Raw genomic sequence first — 17,014 nt, forward strand, 5'->3', positions numbered from 1 at the left:
TTATAACCACACCTCGTTTTCCTGTGAACAGCTCCTCTGTTTAGATTTCCTGTGGCTCCGAGCTGAGCCTCCAGTAATGTCAATAACTCTACAACGGCACCCCTTGTTCACACACACACACACACACACGCACACACACACAGAGCGGCTGTTCAGATGAATGACTGTGTTGGAAAATATCTGTAATCTCCTGGGAAGGAAAATCTAGGAGCTGCTGTAAAAAAACAAAAACTCACAGACTCTTATTTAGTTTCCAATGAAGGTCCAGTGTACTTTACACTGCTTTTAATTCAATTGCATTCCATTTTAGGTTGTGATTTCTTTACATTAAAAGGTAGCATCGAGACTACAATGCACAGGGACATTGGGATGTTTACAGCACAGGTCTGAAACGTAAACTAGATTTCTGAACAAAATAAATGTTTTTTTATAGATATAAATATCTCTTATCAAAAACGTTTTCTAAAACCAAAACATTATTAAAAACAACATGTTTTAATGTAGCATAAGCAGCAGGGGAAGTGTTAGAAAGTGTGTGAAGTGATTTTACTAGAACTTTATTTAAGTTATTTCATATTTTTGTTTCAGGATTTTGGACTTGGTAGATGGTTCCTCTATAGAAGTTGTGCAGCTCGGTGGACGGTGTGTAGGCTTTGTTTTGATGGAAATAAGGTTACAAACCTTGTCTTCTTTACTATGGTGGTTAAGATTTTAGGGAACATTTTGTGTTTGGGTTATTGATCTGTCAATATCTTCGAAAATTAACCGAACTATGTATGTGTCTTTTCAGTGTAGACTCTGAGGGGATATTCAAGCCTGTCTCTACGACCTGTCTCGTATTATTCCAACAACAACTTAAATCTTTTTCTATCATTGTGTGTCGTTTTTGTGTTTATACGTCCATACGTTTACCAGACGAGGGCTTTTATTTTGAAGGAACTCCCTTGCATTCCGTCCCGCCCCCTCGCGCCAAAGAACCTCTGGCGTTGCTCACATCCATCAATTAACTGAAAAAACAAAGACATTGCAGTCGCTTTTATGTTAACTGATTTAGGAAAGAACAACAATTGAAACGAAGGATAAACATGAATTAATAAATGCTTTAAAAGAACTGTCAGTCATTGCTTTGCGTGCCACTGAGTAGCTGTCATAAGCATTGCCTGTGTCGATGTGACACAACAAAAACCAAAGAACAATACCCCTGGAATTAAAACCATTGGACTAACATGAAACAAAAAATATTTACATGTCCATATATGGCATGATTATAATTGTAAGTAATTCAATAATGAACTTTTCAGTAAGGCGTTATTGTGGATGCAACAGGAGAGGGTCCTTCACACGGAAACCAGCGCTAATGACCGATGTTTGTTTTGCTACAATTAGCAGGTAAATCTTTCTCTGTCACTTAGATATTTACAGTAAAATAACAACACTTAAACATATATTTATAATGTTTACAATCTTACATTCACATTACAATGCTTGAACATGCACTAACTGTCAGTTAAAAGCTGTCAAAACGTTTGTTTACATCGTGCGTTCAAGTGGCTAACGGTGCTAGCTTTGATAATGCTAACTCTGTTTTTGTTATGTTTATAGTATTTTGTGTACACATGTATAACGTTACAATAGTTTAAAAATACGACAAAATAAAATGCGCCATTTATGACTTAACTTAAACGAAATTGTTTTCCATGTTATGGAAATTAAAGAGAGATAACGTTGTCGTGCTAACCAAGGAAGCTATGCTAAGCTATGTGGCTAACGAACGGCGTCAGTTTGTGTCAGATGTTGGAGAATTATATTGTAGGTTCCTTTTTACTTAATGTTCATTTTAAAGAGTTTCTTGGATTATTGTTCCGATTTTTTTCTGATCAGGTTTTATTCTAAGAAGTATTCAGGTCATATTCTAAAGTTAATGCACTTATGCAACACTGTAAAAGTACAACACTACAAGTGAAAGTCTTTCATTCAAAGGGTGAATTAGAAACTTGTACTTAAAGAACTATGGGTGCTTTAAAAAGTCCACTGTCTGTGTTTTTTCCTATTATGCATGTGATATCTGGATATATCTGCTGTAGTCATGTGTATGTTGAATTTACTGTTGATTATGTTTACTTTTTCTACCTCCTTTATACAGATAAATATACTATGAATATTCCGGCTGATTCAACTGGCTTTTTAGAAACGTTATGTACCATGTAGCAATAAATATGTGAATTTACACAACATATAAAACAACAATGGTGGTTTTCACAGAAGAGGAAGCTGATGAAACCTTGTGACCAAAACAGAAAGTGTGCAAAAAAAGTACAATATGTATCTATTATTTGTAGTGGAGTAGAACTTTATAGTTCGATTAAATAAAAACACATAATTAAAGTACTTCAAATGTGTACGATTTTATGTCGTATAAATTCAACAAGGGGCTTGACAGTGACATTTCTGGCCACCACATCAATGTAGATTCGAAAACAGACGGTCAGAAGTGACCTCAAAATTCTTGAAATGCCATAAACAACCTTTCTCGTATTTTCTTTCCTCAGTATGCCTGCTGAACGCAAACGCTCAGTAAACATGGATGAAAAAGACGTTTGCACCTTCAGCAACAAGGAAAAGGAGAAGGACCGAGATGGTGAGAGGAGACCAGATGGTGAGAGGAGACCAACGTCCGCCCGGGACAAAGGGAAAGACGAGGCCAAAATGAGTGGCAAAAAAGACAGCAGCAAGGAGGAGAAGAGGAAGCGCATCGAGGAGGAAAAGAAGAAGAAGGAAGAAAAGGATCGAAAAAAGAAAGAGGAGGAAAAACTGAAAGCGGAGGAGGAGCAGAAGAAGAAAGAGGAAGAGGAGAAGAAACAACAGGAGGAGCAGGAGAAGCAACTCCAAGAGGAGGAGGCCAGGAAACAAAGAGAGGAGGAGGCAGCTCTCCTGAAGTGAGTGACTATGAGTTGTTATGATATTCTGTATTGCCCATTTGAGACAATTTCAACCCTTCCCAAATCTGTCTAAAATGTCCATGAATATGTTTTTTAAATTTTATTAAAATGTACCTTTCTTTGTTTCTTGAAAGATATGTCAACTTGAAGTTAAGCTTTTAATCGGTCCATTGTAAAACGTCTCTTTGACTGATGTTTTAATCATTTATCTTTCTCCATTTTCTTCGTTTCTGCAGGGAAAAGGAGGAGGGCCATCAGCTGCACCAGGAGGCCTGGGAGCGCCATCACTGCAGGAAGGAACTCCGCAGCAAGAACCAGAATGCCCAGGAGGGCCGACCCGAAGAGGCCTTCTTCAGCCGTCTGGACTCGAGCCTGAAGAAGAACACAGCCTTCGTGAAGAAGCTGCGAACTCTTACCGAACAGCAGCGAGACTCGCTCTCCAACGACTTCGGCTCCCTGAACCTCAGCAAGTACATCGGCGAGGCGGTGAGCTCTGTGGTGGAGGCCAAGCTGAAGATCTCTGACGTCGGCTGCTCCGTCCACCTCTGCTCTCTCTTCCACCAGCGCTACGCCGAGTTCGCCCCGCTGCTCTTACAGGCCTGGAAGAAGCACTTTGAGGCGAGGAAGGAGGAGAAGGCACCCAACGTGAGCAAACTGCGCACGGACCTACGCTTCATCGCCGAGCTCACCATCGTCGGCCTCTTCACCGACAAGGAGGGTCTTTCTCTGATCTACGAGCAGCTGAAGAGCATCATCGGGACAGACCGGGAAACACACACTCATGTGTCCGTGGTCATCAGCTTCTGTAAGCACTGCGGGGACGACATCGCTGGGCTGCTGCCCCGCAAGGTGAAGCTGGCCGCTGAGAAGTTCGGACTGGGCTTCCCTCCGAGCGAGATTATCAGCACGGAGAAGCAGACGCCCTTCCAGAACCTGCTGAGGGAATACTTCACCTCCCTCACCAAACACCTGAAGAAGGACCACCGCGAGCTGCAGAACACCGAGAGGCAGAACAGGTGACTCTTCATCTTTAGAGTAGTGCACCTTAGCACTGTTTGCTACTTAAAACAAAAAGATATTAACAAATATATGACAAAAGTAATCCTACGTTTTGTCACTCTTGGTTGATAACTCCTCTTCCCTTTTTCTCGTCCTCTTCAGGCGTATCCTACATTCCAAAGGTGAGCTGAGCGAGGACCGACACAAGCAGTATGAAGAGTTTGCGACCTCCTACCAGAAGCTGCTGGCCAACACTCAGTCTCTGGCCGACCTGCTGGACGAAAACATGCCCGACCTGCCTCAGGACAAGACGGTGCAGGAGGGTGTGTGGCCTTTCTTTTTCACAATTTAGATTAAAAGGCTGTTTTTCAAGATATAACACATTTGTTTAATCGGAGTCCACAAGACGTCTTGAAAATTGGAAGAATTGTTGTTTTTAAATATTATTAATTATTTCAAGGTTTCCGGCAGATCCTTAAAAAGTCTTAAAAGGCACTGAATCCATATGCATTTATTTCTGTATGAACTGTAGTTTACATTAAGTTGAGGAAGTTCTGTAAACATTTGTGATTGTCTTCATAACAACTTAATTGTGATTTAAATTACTTGAGTTTTACTTTTAAAAGGCGTACGAGCTTCTTGTATCTCATGTTTTTTGTCTGTTACTCTCTCAGAGCACGGCCCTGGGATCGACATCTTCACCCCCGGGAAGCCCGGAGAGTACGACCTGGAGGGCGGGATCTGGGAAGATGAAGACGCTCGTAACTTCTACGAGAACCTGGTGGACCTGAAGGCCTTCGTCCCCGCCATCCTCTTCAAAGACAACGAGAAGGGCAAAGACAAGGACGACGGCAAAGGTACGTCTGATGAATCTCAAAGACAGACGAAGAAAATTAGATTCCGTTCTGACCGTTGATGTTTTTGTTCAGACGGAAAAGAGGGGAAGGACGCGGCGAGCACCACGGAGGAGCTGGAGCTGGAGCTGGAGGCTCTCGACATCACAGACGAACCTCTGGAGCTGGAGGGACCGGACGAGGCGGAGAGTGAGGAACTGGCCAAGAAGCTCCTAGATGAGCAAGGTAGACATGCGCAGCGTTCAGGAAGAGCACCTCGGTTATTAACATGAGCAGTGGATCTTTTAAAAAGGTTGTTTGTCGATGTGAATGTTATTTTTAAGTGTGTATTCTTTATATCTGTGTGTGTAGAACAAGAGGATGAAGAGGCCAACACGGGCTCTCACCTGAAGCTGATCGTTGACGCCTTCATCCAGCAGCTGCCCAACTGCGTCAACAGAGACCTCATAGACAAGGTGATTCACACAGAAACATTTCTAACGTTGTGTCTGTGTGCCATGATGCCGTGCTTTGTGTTAGATTACTTGACATATGCATCTAAATTTACAAATGAGTAATGGCGGGAAGATGAAAGTATCTTTGAGTTACTGAGCTCTGTGTCGACTCCTGCAGGCGGCCATGGATTTCTGCATGAACATGAACACCAAATCCAACAGGAGGAAACTGGTCAGAGCGCTCTTCACCGTCCCCAGGCAGAGGTAACGCTCTTTGTTTATCTACAACCACTACATAGAAGCAGTCTGTGAGAGTCATACATGAGTTCTAAGAGTCCCTGCAGCATCTTAATACGCCATTAAAACATTATCGATGTCAACATATCGCATAAAATGATTTTCAAAGAGGTCGTTTTGAAGAGAAAATGTTCAAAAGATGTGGGTCTTTTCATGGATGTATTAAATACAGAACATACCAGACTCATTGTGTACCTCCACACGCCACCAGTGGGCGCTATCATCATAGTGCATGGTCTGAATGTCTTCCCATCACTGCCTCTTCCTCCTCCTGCAGGTTGGATCTCCTTCCCTTCTACTCTCGCCTGGTAGCCACCCTTCATCCCTGCATGTCAGACGTGGCTGAGGATCTCTGCTCCATGCTGAAGGGAGACTTCAGGTTCCACGTACGTCATCTTACTCTTATTCTTACATTAGATTAGACGAGTTACTGAGTGTGTTTTCTTACATGTTTGTGTTGTGCCGCTGATGGTGTTGTAGATGCGTAAGAAGGACCAGATCAACATCGAGACCAAAAATAAAACGGTCAGATTTATCGGGAACTCGCCAAGTTCAAGATGTTCTCAAAGACCGACACGCTTCACTGTCTCAAGGTGAGAGGAAAACATCTTTCTCTGAGTCTGCTTTCAATTTTTAGCCATTTATTGTTGATTATTAATAATATGAAATGTGTGTTTGAACAGATGCTGCTGTCAGATTTCACCCATCACCACATAGAGATGGCGTGCACGCTGCTGGAGACGTGCGGACGCTTCCTCTTCAGATCCCCCGACTCCCACCTGCGCACCAGCGTCTTACTGGTGAGGAAACTGATTTCTATGATTGATTTGTATTTGTTAAGATAAGGACAGACGGGAGAACTCTCTGAAACCTAGAAAGACTCAAATAGTAAAACTCAAAGACTCTTTACAGCAAAATGCTAGAACAATCGTCTGAATCTCCACCAGTATCAGGTGGTTTATGCTTGGAGACATATTAATTAAGGATGCATTTGTTGAGAAATTCTGGACGTTTACATTTTTGTTGTTGTAGAAAATCATAGCATCATACACAATTCTGAACCAATCAGTCAAGCTAACCAATCAGAGCAGACCTTATTCAAACACATGTTTCCCTGTCTGTTTCCCAGGAGCAAATGATGCGTAAGAAGCAGGCTCAGCATCTGGACGCCCGCTACGTGACGATGGTGGAGAACGCCTACTACTACTGCAACCCTCCGCCCATGGAGAAGACGGTGAAGAAGAAGAGGCCGCCGCTGCAGGAGTACATCCGGAAGCTTCTCTACAAGGACCTGTCCAAGGTGACCACGGAGAAGGTGCTGCGGCAGATGAGGAAGCTGCCGTGGCAGGACCCGGAGGTTAAGAGCTACCTGATCTGCTGCATGGTCAACATCTGGAACGTCAAGTACAACAGCATCCACTGCGTCGCTAACCTGCTGGCAGGGCTGGTGGCCTACCAGGAGGACGTCGGGATCCACGTGGTGGACGGGGTGCTGGAGGACATCCGGCTGGGCATGGAGGTGAGGGGGGAGACCCAGTAGTAAATCTTGCTAAGTAACAGACAGGTTGAGACAAGATAAGAAGTCAGTAAAAACAGCTGCTCATCTTAACTGACGGTTTGACGGCGCAGCGAGGAGGAAGTGTCATTATTTTTAGATGTTGAGGACACGAGAGAATGCTGTCTGGCTTCATGCTCATGAGGTTTTACACACCACTCAACACACAACTGAGTAATGTAACACTGTTTTGTCTAAAATCTGCTCCCTAACTGATCTCAAATCAGTCCAATCATCCAGGGTTTAGCTTCCTTTCTTTATGTTTTTGACCGTCATATACAGAGTTAGAGGGAGGGGTTTGTCAGACATAAAAACTCCACTTATATATTTCCCTTTACCTCCAGGTGAACCAGCCCAAGTTCAACCAGCGGCGCATCAGCAGCGCTAAGTTCCTGGGCGAGCTCTACAACTACCGCATGGTGGAGTCAGGCCGTCATCTTCCGGACCCTCTTCTCCTTCATCTCCTTCGGGATCAACCAGGACGGCAGCCCCAGCGCCTTGGATCCTCCGGAGCACCTGTTCAGGATCCGGCTGGTCTGCACGCTGCTGGATACCTGCGGGCAGTATTTCGACCGTGGGTCCAGCAAGAGGAAACTCGATTGCTTCCTCATCTACTTCCAGGCAAGTCCACCCATAATGCACCTCCACTTCCTGTCTTAAGATCCTCGGTATCTAGTAGAAGTAGTCCGAAATCACTCCCTTTATCACTGACTCCCAAATGAATAACACATTTTACTCTTTAGTGAGATCTCACACTTATTAATGCCACTATAAATAAAGCTGTGGTTCTAAATTGAGAAGGGAATTTATTTGAATGGATCGCAAATGGATTACATTTCGCAAAATAAAATGACATTAAATTTCATTTTCTGACGGCGTATTAGAACCATTTTGGGTTGAAAAGGTTGTGATTAAAGTCATACATTTACAAGAAAAAGACTGAGACTATTCACTGGAAAAAGAAAGCCATATCTTTAAGTTCAAATAAAGTTTACTGAATAAATCTGTAAACATCTTTTGGATTAAAGTCACAAATTAAGGAGCATAATCTTGAGTATCTTCTGAGTTTATAAAGTCATGAAATTGCAATGAAAAATAATAAATACAATTAATTTACAAAATAAATACAATTAAAACAACACAGCCCAAATATTAAATAATAATCATATGAATTAATGCTGTTCTGTGTGTCTGCAGCGCTACATCTGGTGGAAGAAGAGCACCGAGATCTGGACCAAAGATCACCCGTTCCCTATCGACATCGACTACATGATCAGCGACACCCTGGAGCTGCTGCGGCCCAAGATGAGGCTCAGCTGCTCCCTGGAGGAGGCCACCAAGCACGTCTCCGACCTGGAGAAGGAGGTGCTCTTCAAACTGGGTAAGAGCACATCTACACATCAGTGGTTCTGTCACTACTGCAGCACAGGCAGCATGGGAAGAATAAAGAGCTTTCTGAACATTAAAGCATGGAGACATGTCCCAGGAGAGACACTACATACTATAAACGGATAAAGGAATGTGTTAAAGTGAGATTGAGATGAGAGTCTGTGTAATCACTGCTCTGAGAGGAAGTGTGATCCGGTGTCTCCGGTCGATCGGCTCTCTGACAGCATTCCTCGCTGCGGAGGAGGACGTCACTCGTTGCCAGGCTTCTTCTGTCACACAGGTTTACCTTCGTAGAAACATACCTCTCACACACCCAATACAGTGCCAGGAATGATAATTGTGAATTAAAATGAATGACGTGCATTTCAGAGTTTAATTCAGCTCCCTCAAATAAATACTGACGCATCCATGTTTTACTTTCAGTTAATCTGATACTCAATTAATTACAGACGTCAAAATGATCTCATAAACAGTCCCCCGTGCCTCAATATATTTATAAAAATGAAACAACGAGACAGACTCTAAAACCCTTCATGCATTTATTATATAATTACATCTTACAATAAAGCTTTTAAATAAATGTATGAAGCAGCACCAGAAGCTGTGTGTGTGTGTGTGTGTGTGTGTGTGTGTGTGTGTGTGTGTGTGTGTGTGTGTGTGTGTGTGTGTGTGTGTGTGTGTGTGTGTGTGTGTGTGTGTGTGTGTGTGTGTGTGTGTGTGTGTGTGTGTGTGTGTGTGTGTGTGTGTGTGTGTGTGTGTGTGTGTGTGTTAAAGAAAGTGATTGATGAGGCCCTGGGAGCAGAACAGTGGTTTCCATTGTTTCACCTTGCATACTTTAACCAGGGTCAGACATTCCTCTGTCACAGAGTCACTGAAAACCTGATGTTCCTCTCCGGCCGGACTACATTCCTTCTCACCCGTCATCACATTTGTATTCCATGAGTCTCTCTTTTTAATTTTCCTCATCAATCGGGACAATAATAACTCCCTCCTTTGCTCTATTTATACCTGAAGCCTTTGTTGGAGGGGAGGCTGCCCTCTCAGGCTGGGCTCGTCCAAACCAACTCTGTGTAGAAGTCCTCAGATCTTTCATGTATTGTTATTCTTCTGGGGGTTTTCCCTCTCCTGTAGTGTGTTCTAGAGGTTTTAGTGCATGTAAATGGTCTGCTAAGGCTAGAATCCCAAAGTCCCGGAACACAGTGACATCGCTACGGAACGCTAGCGCTCCGACACATCGTATGGAAATAGAGTTTCATCATCCTCTCGCGTGTTTTTATTGAAGGTCTGGCGATGGAGAAGGACGGGCGCTCGAGTGCGATGAGCGAAGGCGAGGTTCTCGACGAGGAAGACGACGAAGGCGATGACGATGAAGACGTTGAGACGGAGGAGCAGTCGGGCAACGAGAGCGAGATGAACGAACAGGAGGAGGACGTGAGGACTTTTTTTTAAGAGGATTTCTTTACTGGTATTGGTTGAATTCCCAGTTGGTCAATAAGCTGCGACTCTTCTCCTCAGGACGGGTCTGAGAACGAGTTAGAGGAGAGGGAGGAGGAGGAGGAGGAAAACACTGACTACCTGACTGACTCCAACAAAGAGAACGAGACGGATGAGGAGAACAACGTAAGATCCAGCATGTAAAGAAACCACTGAGTTTATGAGATAAGGATGAAGTATTTATTTAAAGATGTGTGGCCGTGTGCAGGAGGTGACGATCCGGGGCGGGGGGCTGAAGCACGTCGCCTGCGCTGAAGACGAGGACTTCATCCAGGCTCTGGATAAGATGATGCTGGAGAACCTGCAGGTAACACATCCTCCAAACTCACCTGTCGACTAAACACAGGGACAAGTTTACACATCGTTAATGGTATTTTATTTAAGGATAAGTTCACATATGTTGTCCCAAAGGCGATATGAACATTTCACAGCTTTCTCTTTGTTGTTTCCTTGAAATGTCAAAATATTTGATGCACTTTTGATGGATTTCTTGACAAAACCAAACATGTAATGAACACCAGAACTCACACCTTCAGTTACATTGATTAAAAACATTAAATAATAGTTCTAAAAAGTAAAGTTCCCTTTGTGTTTAAGCACTTATAAACACGGTTAACAATAAATACAGAACAAAGTTTTAAAATAAGCAAAATAAGTCTTTAGCAAGTTGATATTCCCCTTTTATTATATCCTTTTTCCCCTCTCATGCTCCCCCATGCAGCTTTGCTGTAAACACTCCTGATAGGTGACTCTTGTTGTTGTTTTCTTTGCAGCAGCGCAGCGGGGAGACGGTGAAGGTCCACCAGCTGGACGTAGCCATCCCTCTGCAGCTGAAGAGCCAGCTGAAGAAGAGCGGCTCCAGAGAGCCCGTCATCGGGGCGGAGGACGCCGACATTTCCGACACCATGCAGTTCGTCATGCTGACGCGCAAGGGCAACAAGCAGCAGGTAGGAAGAGTGACATTAAGCTGTCGGGTTACAGGAACAGAATCTGTACAGTATACATGAAACACACACACACACACACACACAGCTACAAGTCAATATTATCCTGGACTCAGTTAGATGGTGTGTGTCTACAGTGGTGGAATGTGTGGTCTGAGGGCAGAGACGGCTTCTTGTTCTGCAGGGTGTATCCAGCTTTTATTTTTCTTATGCAGCGTTCAGTCCACTCGGCTCCAGTCTGACTCTAAGGACGGCTGCCAGAAACAGTATTACAGACGAGGGGTTTGGAGGGAAGACAGAATATCTTTGTAGGTGTGTTAGTGAGGTGTGTGTGTGATGGGAAATGACTTTTTTCTCTCTGTAACACACACACACACACACACACACACACACACACACACACAAAGCCACACCAGATGGAATAAAAGCATCCTGTGTGTGTTTGTCTGTCAGACCGCTAATAAATGACTTTCTGGTGCAAAGTTAAAGACGAAGCTCTCATGTGCTTTAAATACAAAGCTGCAGCCTGTTAGCTTAGCTTAGCATAAAGACTGTAAACGGGGGGAAACTGCTAGCATCGCTGTCCAAAGAAAGCACAATCTACCTACCAACACCTCGATAGCACTGATATATTTTTATGCATTTTCGGAGGGATGTGTATTCCCTTTACTTACAATAAGATGATAACAGAATGAAGCTACAGCATGTTAGCTTAGCTTAGCATAGAAACAGCTAGCCTGGCTCTGGCAATAAGCCCTAAAAAAGTCAGTAAAAGAAAAGACTTCCAGGAATATAAGAACAGAGAGTCAGTGGATCCTGCTGTGTGTTAAATGTGTGTGTCTCTTCGCAGTATAAGATCCTGAATGTGCCGCTGTCCTCCCACCTGGCGGCCAATCACTTCAACCAGCAGCAGGCGGAGCAGGAAGAGCGAATGAGGATGAAGAAGCTGACGCTGGACATCAACGAGAGGCAGGAGCAGGAGGACTACCAGGGTACGAACACAGACATCTCAGTAGATAGTCTACGTCTTTTTCATCTCAGCATTTCCATCGCTTGTTTCTCTGGTGATTTAAAATCCTTCTCCCGGTTAAAACAAATAATGAAAACAACTCAAACATTTACTCATTGGTGGACTGATTAAAGGACACCAAATGAAATGCATCTTTACCTTTATTGAAATGACCTTTATTCTCTGTCATTTGGGAGAATCTGAACCACTCAATAAATATCTAACAAAGGTTTAGTGATTTTTAAGAGATTTGAATGCAACAAATGTACATATAAAACTACTGCTTACTTCACCTTCAGCGGCTCAGGTCTTTTAAACTCAGCGCTTGAGCATTAATGTCTTTTTACTTTCTACTTTTATGTGTATTAATGTCCTTATTCTGTTTTATTTGATATTTTTATCGTCTTTAATTTCTTACTTTTATATAAATATTTGTATTTTTATTGCACATTCTTCCTCCAACTTCTCTTGTATTTAAAATATATATATTTATACTGTATATCGGACATTTTACTTTCCTGTTTCTCTGTCTGCGTTACAGAGATGATGGCGTCCCTGGCTCAGCGTCCCGCTCCGGCGAACACCAACCGGGAGCGCCGCCCTCGATACCAACACCCGAAAGGCGCTCCCAACGCCGACCTCATCTTCAAGACCGGAGGAAGGTGAGACGCTGACACTGCAGCGCCGGCCCGGTGCTAAAAAAAAAACACAGAGTGTGTCGGATGTCGATGTTCGGGGGGGATAGTAGGGCTCATTATCTTCTTCGTTGGTGTCTGTCTGAACAGAGCGAGAGATGAAAAGCTTGAGCAGCGAGACAGGAAAGAGAGGCGAGATAGGGCAGGGAAGCAGGAGCGAGAGCAGTGAGACAGAGTAGGAGTAAAACAGAGGTTTATTCCTGTTGATATTTGCACTTTGAACTGATTCTGTCCTGAAGAGTTACCGTGAGATCCTTCTTTAAAACACTCTGGGACCATTGGGGGGAATAACATCGACGGCACCGCAGTTCCTGCTTCTGTAAAAAGGAACAACGACACACCGTGAACCTGGGAGGATGTTTTTAACATTTTAAATATAATAAATCTAAAGGTTGTTTAGAGACAGGGATGTTTAGGGACAGAGCAGATGTGTGATTTCAGTAACGGTAATAAACTTTCATAAACAAGTATACTGTGTGTGTATCGAATCCTGATGTGCCATAGAGCTCCTTTTGTTGTCCAAAAACTATTAAAAACACTTCAATAAATAAGCCACACTGTTTCACTGACATCGTCCTTCATTATTAACACACACACACTTCAAGCAAACACTCACTAATGCACCAAACGTGGATCCATCCGCCGCCAATAAATGCACTATTTGTCCTCTTTTCTTCCAATGAAATTGTATATTTGGGTTGTTGTTGTTTATTTGTCTTATCACGGGATCTGTTTAAAACGACAGCAGCATGTTTAATATCCCAGTAAAATCATTCAGCTTGTGTCAATGCTATAAAAAGTAAGTGCAAAGAAAGACTACAATAAAATATATCAGAAAATGAGTTGTAAGTAGGTTTTCACGCAAGAATGTACCTGAAAAATAAAAGCAAAGCTGGGAAAAAATACTAAAAACTAGATATTCAAATGGAGCCAGGGTAGTGAAGACGTAACGTGATCATTTGAATCTCAACTACACCTCCTTAATGTTATGTTTCAGCACCAAAGCAGCCTTAGAAGGGTAAAAAAATAAGAATATAAAGCCTAAAATATGTGTTTGTACTGTGGTAGTCCTCTTTTTAAATCTCAGCATGTATTTCCATTCTTATTATTTCATTTCAGGAAAAACAGGCAGTATGTTCGGTATAATTCAGGTACCAAAGAACCAAAAAGACACTCATTTGATGGTGTTTTATCCCAGCTTTAAAACAAACGTTTCCTTTATTTATTATTTTCTATCAGAACACCTTAAACACTTTGTCATTTTGACCAAGTGTGATGATTTAAATATAATAAAAGGACTATATACCAACCCACATGTCCTTTTTCATTTGATATGCCTGTCTTTATATTTATCTATCCCTCTACTTGTTTTATGGTTTGTTTTTTTGCAATAATAAGGTACGTTTGGACCATGTGACTCGGGGTGTGATAGTGACTTTCAGCTCATTATTCCTCCGTCCGGCGCCAGCCTCCCCCCTCTTGTCCCTCCCTCTCTTAAGTGAAAAGTTAGCCTCTAGCAGCTGACCGTAGACCAGATGTTTCCTGAGGGTGGAGAGACGTGTTAACCGTCTGCAGTAAATGTCTGCTCTCTCCTCCAGGAGACGCTGATGGGAGTCTGGGTTCGGGCTGAACGAGCGAGAGCGACAGAACGAATGATCAAGCGAGCGAAAGAGAACGAGAAGATCGGAGGAGGGGAAAACCGGTCGAAACAGGGAACGCCAGACGACCCTTCCCCCTGAAGATGGGACACTTCTTACCCAAGGAGGAGAGACTTAAAAAACCCAGGGAGCAAGGGGGGAGGGTCAGAGGTCAGGGGGTCGGACAGACGCCTCTCTTTTCTTATTGTCGGTTGCCTGAGAGGACGAAAAATACTGAAGTTGGACGAGCGGCAGAAGAGGCGATCGAGTCCCGCCCTCACACCTGTGGGGGGACTCATGATTGGTAGTTGAAAAACCTGCGAGGGGTTTAAAATAATTTACACGAGAATCCGACTTTCTTTTGTTGTTGTTTCTGGACGTTGAAAACCGGGAACGCTGCACACTGAGATGAGTCCGCAGCGAGGGTCTTAACACCGAGCGCGTGTGTTGGTGGACGGTCGCCCCCGCCACACAGAAAGGATGATTTGTGCACAAAATGTTTGAAATGCAGCCGATGGTCTGAGGCTGTTGATCTCGAGGCATGTGTTGATTCACTGATAACATCACTTAAGTTTAGGGCAGCGCTAGTTTGATTTCCTCACATTTTTTGGCCCGTTTTTCAGTTTCAACGAAGCCCACAGGAAGAGCGTCTGATCTTAGCATCACAGCTTCCCCAAATTGGGCCCAAAAATACTTTTCCAGTAGACAAACGATGGGAAATAGAGGGCTGTCAGTTAGCAGATATGTATAATTTCCTCTCGAGTAAGAGTACTTAAATGGGCCTTGTGTAAATCCCAGTCCTAGGAGTTGTAAAATACACTTACAGCCAAATTGGTGAAAGGCAGCGCTAGTGTGCTACCGCTATAGGTGTCGGGACCAAAGAGGGGAAGGGTTTGGGTGTTTTTGTGTAACTTTTTGGCGCCACTGTGCCCTTCCTCCAATGCTGTAAATCTGTGGTTTGAAGCCAGTTTTAGTTTTGTGTTATGACCCACAAAATATGACATAAAGCATTAAAAGCGTTATTTAAAAAAGATCAGTAGATGCTTAAAAATGTCAAAGAAAGTCAAACACAAAGTACAGAAGCAGTGAACCGCATCATGTCAAAGATTAAAGAACGTGCGCTTCAGAGACCCGGATGTTTGCTTAATTGGACAGAGCCAGGCTAGCAGTTTCCATCCGTTTCTAGTCGTTGTGCTAAGCTAAGCTAATGAGCTAGTAGCCGCTTTACAACTGGTGTCAATCTTCTTCCAGGAAGAAAGAAAGCAAGGGGCAGCTGGGTACCACAGACAGAGACAAACCAGTCTGAATGAACACTTCCCTTTCAAAATAAAAGTCTCAAACCTTCAGACACCTTTGGATCTGGAGCTGTGATCACTGGGTGTACATACTCTGTCCCGAAGTACGTTATATTTCCCGCAGAAAAGCACCCAAGAGATGTGATTTGTGAAGTGTATCGTGGTTCAAACCTTCTTTTTGTTTTGAGGGACTACTTTATTTCAGATACAGGATGTGTGTTGAGACCATTATAGATGTGTAAGTATACTCATGCATGTGTCTCCTCTGCAGCGGTTCTACTTTAGTTTGTGTCGAAGCTATTTCCTTAGCTCTTGCAGCTATTTCACAATAAATGTTTGCAGCTGCCCGGTGTGTGTCGCTCAGTCAATGAGGTCGTCGTGTGTTTGTGGTCTTTGCGTGTTTTCAGAGGGTGCGCCTGTTATTCGAGGTTTAATTACAAGGCTGCAAAACTTAAAGTATTTCCTCGTTTCCTGCAGCCTCGCTCCTCTACACACTGGAAATGTGCAACAGTTGCTAAATTACAGAGATTTTGAGGCAGCATAGGGGGAAATAGATGCTGTTTACCAACATGCATGTAACCTGTAAGCTTTAAAGACACCTGTATAGGATTTATCTACCTTTATTTCACGTCATATTTAAGAAAGAGGACCAAAATACTGTATTCATCCTGGGGGGGAATTGGGTTTTTTGGAAAGTAATAAATAAATAAATAAATAAAAAATATAATAAAAATATGTATGCAAATATAAGAAGTTAAAGTACAATTTCTAATAAAAATGTAAATTAAATAAAATATTTTTCTCAGACAATCACTTAAATAGAATTTTGTCTAAAAAATATATCTTTAAATAATCAATTTATAGTAAAAATAATATAATTTCCTTTGGTGTGTGAATGAGATGTCGTTACTCAGTAACGGTAAACTCTGTAAAGCTAAGTGTCTGTCATCTTTAGACACACCTTTAGAGACACACACACACACACACACACACACACACACACACACACACACACACACACACTCACACTCACACTCACACTCACACTCTCCAGGAAAGAGAGCCTCTGTGTTGAAGTGTTATGTAAGCGTCTGCCGCTCAGACAGTTTGCTTCTGTGTTCCTCGAGGTCAACACACAAGTGAACCAATATAAAGTATGGAAGAAAGGTTAGGAAAACAAAACTTTATAAAAAAATGTTTATACCAAAGAACCGCTGCTTGTTTGGGTCTGAGCTCATGTCTTAAAAAGTCTTGTTTTATTGGTCTACAGTCCAAAAATATACAGATTAAAGCATCAAATCTGCATAATTGGGAGGCGGAAAACACCATTTTTTAATGAGAAAAGTGACTTGAGTTGCCTGTTAATTTATTATCAATTGGTCCACTAATTGTTGCAGCTTAAAAACAATGATTAGTTGCTCGTTACCCTTAAAGAAAAGGGATTTCATCATTTTTTTTGTGAGTACAAAGACT

General features: G+C 42.8%; 1 protein-coding gene across 1 annotated transcript; it reads left to right on the top strand.

The window, feature by feature from the left end:
- Nucleotides 1-1,294: 1,294 nt before the first annotated feature.
- Nucleotides 1,295-15,887, top strand: upf2 (UPF2 regulator of nonsense mediated mRNA decay). Its single transcript, XM_063905656.1, is given in 23 exon segments — nt 1,295-1,389; nt 2,550-2,936; nt 3,176-3,955; nt 4,101-4,261; nt 4,613-4,795; nt 4,868-5,017; nt 5,144-5,247; nt 5,405-5,490; nt 5,801-5,909; nt 6,004-6,061; nt 6,064-6,116; nt 6,207-6,323; nt 6,653-7,042; nt 7,423-7,506; nt 7,508-7,699; nt 8,276-8,459; nt 9,750-9,898; nt 9,983-10,087; nt 10,170-10,268; nt 10,735-10,908; nt 11,756-11,897; nt 12,456-12,576; nt 14,208-15,887. Coding segments are annotated over 23 exon segments (3,870 nt in total). The 5' UTR covers nt 1,295-1,357; the 3' UTR covers nt 14,218-15,887.
- The last annotated feature ends 1,127 nt before the right edge of the window (nt 15,888-17,014 follow it).

Source organism: Eleginops maclovinus, chromosome 17, assembly GCF_036324505.1.
Source record: "Eleginops maclovinus isolate JMC-PN-2008 ecotype Puerto Natales chromosome 17, JC_Emac_rtc_rv5, whole genome shotgun sequence".
Classification (NCBI taxonomy): domain Eukaryota; kingdom Metazoa; phylum Chordata; class Actinopteri; order Perciformes; family Eleginopidae; genus Eleginops; species Eleginops maclovinus.